The sequence below is a fragment of the Papaver somniferum genome, chromosome 9 (assembly GCF_003573695.1).
Source record: "Papaver somniferum cultivar HN1 chromosome 9, ASM357369v1, whole genome shotgun sequence".
Classification (NCBI taxonomy): Eukaryota; Viridiplantae; Streptophyta; class Magnoliopsida; order Ranunculales; family Papaveraceae; genus Papaver; species Papaver somniferum.
This window is the reverse complement of record NC_039366.1, coordinates 8,278,959-8,283,496: the sequence shown is the minus strand read 5'-3', so window position 1 is coordinate 8,283,496 and position 4,538 is coordinate 8,278,959. Positions and strand designations below refer to the sequence as shown.

The window sequence follows — 4,538 nt, the reverse complement described above, 5'->3', positions numbered from 1 at the left end:
TATAGCTAGATTAGTCTTTCAGTCCACGGGAATCTCAAATCTTATCTCTAAAAGAAAATTCCACAAACACATCAATCATGGGCTAACTGATGAGTTTCCAAGTCAAGCTCTAGTCGTTGTGAAGGAAAATTCAAAGTGATTTGGGATAATTGAACAATCTGGAGTTCTTACGCTTAAAATGCAGTGAATTGCTATAAAACCCAGTCTATATCAAAGCCATTCTGCACATCCATTCATCCAGCAAACACTTGGGTTAGAGTTAGCTATGAATTCACTCTTTCTACAGTTCTTGCTCTTTTTATTAATTAACATCACTCACTGCCCATTAGCTTGCCATGAACAGGAAAGAAGAGCACTCCTTGATTTCAAATTCTCATTGGAGGACCCTGCGAATCGTTTATCTTCATGGCTAGATGACAACAAATATCGAAACTGTTGCGATTGGCAAGGAGTGGGATGTTCCAGTGATTCATCTCATGTTATCTCCATAAACCTCCGTAACACAGACCTTGAAACCTTCTACAATGAGCTTCTCATTGATTTTGATCTGTACGATGTGCCACCACCAAATACTGCATTACAAGGTAAATTCTCTTCCTCCTTTGTCAACCTTAGTCATCTCGAGTATGTTGATCTTGCCTTCAACAATTTTGAGGAATCGAAAATCCCCTTTCTATTTTATGCTCTCACGAAACTCGTGCATCTTGATCTCTCCCACTCAAACTTCTCTTCTCCAGTTTCGACACCATTAAGCAACTTATCGTCCTTACGATACCTCGACTTATCTTGTGGTTCTATAGCTTCAGATGAAAGATACTTTGTAGCTACTGGTTCTTGCTTTGAATTGTCATCTATAAAATGGTTAAGAGGGTCAGTAAATCTAAACGTCTTAAGATTGAGAGGCATTGATTTACATGAGGCGGCGTCTTCCGAAAAGAATTTTGCTGAATCAATTTCCTATCTTTCTAATCTTAGGATTCTTGATCTCAGTGATTGTAATCTACCAAGCACAGTTTTTCCCACCCATGAGTTTTACAATCTTTCTCGTCTATCTTCTCTCACATTGAGTGAAAATTATGGTCTAAATTTCCACATACCAGTACAGCTACTCAATTTAACTTCACTTTCTATTCTCGACTTAAATGATTGTGGACTACAAGGTTCAGTTCCTTATCTTCCTCAACTTACAAAATTTGATGTGAGTCACAATTATGATCTTCGTCCTGATCTAACTAGAATGTTTCAACAAAAATGGCCTAAACTTCAAAGACTTTCTATATCAGATACTAATGCAATTGGATCAATCCCGGACTCAATTTCCAATGCGCCATTATTGGTCGACTTTGATGCTTCTTTTTGTCGGTTTGAAGGGTCTTTACCTTCTTCATTCTACAATCTTTCTCAATTTCAATCTCTCGACCTCTCTTTAAACTCAATAACAGGTTATATCCATTCCTCAATATCTAATCTAAAATCCTTAAGGACGCTCGTTTTGCCTGGAAATAATCTCCAAGGTTCCATTCCAGAATCAATATCTAATCTAAAATCCTTAAGGACGCTCGTTTTGGGTGGAAATAGTCTCCAAGGTTCCATTCCAGAATCAATATCTAATCTAAAATTCTTAAGGACAATCGAATTGTCTGGAAATAATCTCCAAGGTTCCATTCCAGTATCAATATCCAATCTAAAATTCTTAAGGACGCTCGACTTGTCTGGAAATAATCTCCAAGGTTCCATACCCAAATCAATATCCAATCTAACATTCTTAAGGACGCTCTACTTGTCTGGAAATAATCTCCAAGGTTCCATACCCAAATCAATGTATTCTCTTCGATTCCTTGATTTAAGGAGTAATAACATAACAGGATTCATACCAAAATCAATCTGTAAAATGAGTAGTCTAATGTCTTTGGACTTGTCTCATAATCACCTAACTGGAATTATTCCAACTTGTTTCTCCAAACTCAATTTCTCTACATTTGATCTGTCAAACAACAAACTTCATGGTCGACTGCCTCTTCCACCGAACGTTGTTGGTATCTCTTCATCATTTGATGTATCATATAATAAAATCACTGGTGAAATCTCAACAGAATATGGAAAACGACTTTCTAGTTTTTATTACATCAATCTAGCTGGCAATGAACTTTCAAGTTCGATCCCATTTTCCATATGTTCAAGAGATTCAGAGTCTAATCCTGAATTTATAAACCTTTCAAACAACAAACTTTTCGGGGTTATACCTACAAGTATAGGGTACTCGCGGAATCTTAGATCTCTAAACCTCGGCAACAATAACCTCACGGGAAATGTTCCAAATGAGCTTCAACAACTAAAATCATTGTCATATCTTCAACTAAATGACAACATTCTGGATGGTACTCCTCTTAGCTTCATCAGTAAACTTCTAGAGTTGCAAGTTCTCAACTTAGCGAATAACCACTTCGAAGGCAGTATACCCAGTGCATTTGGTTCGGCTATCGGATTGAGCATTCTTTCCTTAAGGTCAAATAAGTTCAATGGGTCAATCCCTCAAGAGTTCAGTCATTTGGTAAAACTCCAAATATTAGACTTATCGGGGAATAATCTAAACGGGTTAATTCCTAGGAAAATAGGAAACTTAATGATGCTAAGAAGTAGACCTAATGATGTATCTTTCCTAGTAGACATTTATGATATCGATGTGCAATTGCAGATGGTGATCAAAGGGATCATGATACAGTTTAAGAAACTGTATGCATATAGTTCTGGGATTGATCTATCATGTAACGATCTTGAAGGAAATATCCCAGAAGAGATTGGTCTACTAAAAGGGCTATCCACACTTAATTTATCAGACAATCGCTTTTCCAGCGTTATACCACAAAGTATTGGAAGCATGAATGGTTTAGAATCCTTGGATTTGAGTTTCAACAAATTAACTGGACTTATCCCATACTCTTTACCATCACTGAATTCTCTTGAGAGACTGAACCTATCTTACAATAACTTGAGTGGTACGATCCCAAGAGGACCACACTTTGATACATTGAGTGGAGATGGTTCAGCATATCTCAACAACAGTTTGTTGTGTGGCTTCTACACAAATAATACTTGCGAGGCTGATCAGAGAACTGACGCTACTGATGGGAATTCTCCAAATGAAGGTCATGGAGATGATAAAGATAAGTTGTTGCTGTATGCTATAGTTTCCTTGGGGTTTGCAGTTGGATTTTGGGGTCTATTCTTTGTTTTGCTTCTCAAGAAACAGAAATGGTGGTTCCCGTATTGGAGATTAGTAGATGTGGTTGCAGTGGGAGTCGCTAATTGTATGTGGAAAAATTAAATATGGTCGTGTGCTAAAATGTTAATAAATGATACTAAATCTTTTACCATGTCTATATCTTTCTTTTACTGTTATTTCTGCCATGACAAATATTGTGCAGTTGAGCTTAAATCCAAACACCAAATAATTAAGCAAGCATGACATTTGTTCATGATTGTTAACGACAAATTTAGCACCAGGAATTCTCTTCCTTCGAGTGAACTTTTGTTCAGGGCTAATAGGGCTAACTTTTGTTCACTTTTTGAGTGCAAAGTCCCTTTTACAGTTCCCCTCGTTTGCACCGAAGCAATGCTTCTCAAAGCTGCAAACACCTCGGCCTCCACACTTGCTGAATATAATGTAGTATCAAGCATGTATATTTTACATAAACAACGGCATAAGACAACAATGAGAAATACACGAAAAGGAACCCTGACTGACAAAATTTCATTGCAGATATGGTAGATCAACATTACCCCATCCAGCAAGAAAAACACCACTAATAGCTCAAAGATTATAAAATAATTACACCAAGAAAACCATATTTTGCACATATGAGAAATCAGCTTTACCCGTTTTAACAAGAAAGAAAAACACCCCTAACTGCTCAAAGAGCAGCAAAAACAACACCAGTTCAGCATCAACGTAATATCCCTCCTCTGCCAATATGCATACTATCAAAATAAAAAATAAAAAGATGGGAATAAACCCTACTGGAAACAATGAACACCAAACTTCCATTTGCAACTACATACATTATTACCCATCAATTTGTGTTTCCCAAGATTAAATTCCCGCAAAAATTGTGAATTCAAATTTGCTATCTGTGTTGACTAAATGTCCACCAGACAAGTCTACTTTGGGACAGCAGTAAAGTCAGCTATTGGACACATGGCACGACTAGCAGATTTTAAGATTCCCGGTCAAGATTTTTGGGTATATTTATGGGACATTGTGTCTGATTTTTGTGGACAAGTACAGAGTTTGGGCACTGGTCCATAGACTCCATACTGTGGGTAAGACTTGAGCGGAGATATTGCCAAAATGAGTGGCAGCCATAATTATAATTTCGGCTACCTGCCGATTTGGTGGCCGTGAAAAAAAAAGCTGTCAAACAAAAGGGGAAGAACGCAGTCCAGCTATCTTATTTGGGGCCAGATGGAAGTGGAACCAATTTTGAGTTCCCCACCAAGACAGTATGGGAATGGCAATTAAAAGTAATAACCACTCATCT

At 37.4% G+C, this 4,538-nt stretch overlaps 1 protein-coding gene across 1 annotated transcript; it reads left to right on the top strand.

Annotated features, from left to right (window-relative positions):
- Nucleotides 1-265: 265 nt before the first annotated feature.
- Nucleotides 266-3,325, top strand: LOC113311297 (LRR receptor-like serine/threonine-protein kinase GSO1). Its single transcript, XM_026560136.1, has one exon. The coding sequence runs from the start codon at nt 266-268 to the stop codon at nt 3,323-3,325; it is 3,060 nt and encodes a 1,019-aa protein (XP_026415921.1).
- The last annotated feature ends 1,213 nt before the right edge of the window (nt 3,326-4,538 follow it).

Coding starts and splice junctions, on each gene's coding strand:
- LOC113311297 (XM_026560136.1), top strand. CDS start 266: ATGAATTCACTCTTTCTACAGTTCTTGCTCTTTTTATTAATTAACATC.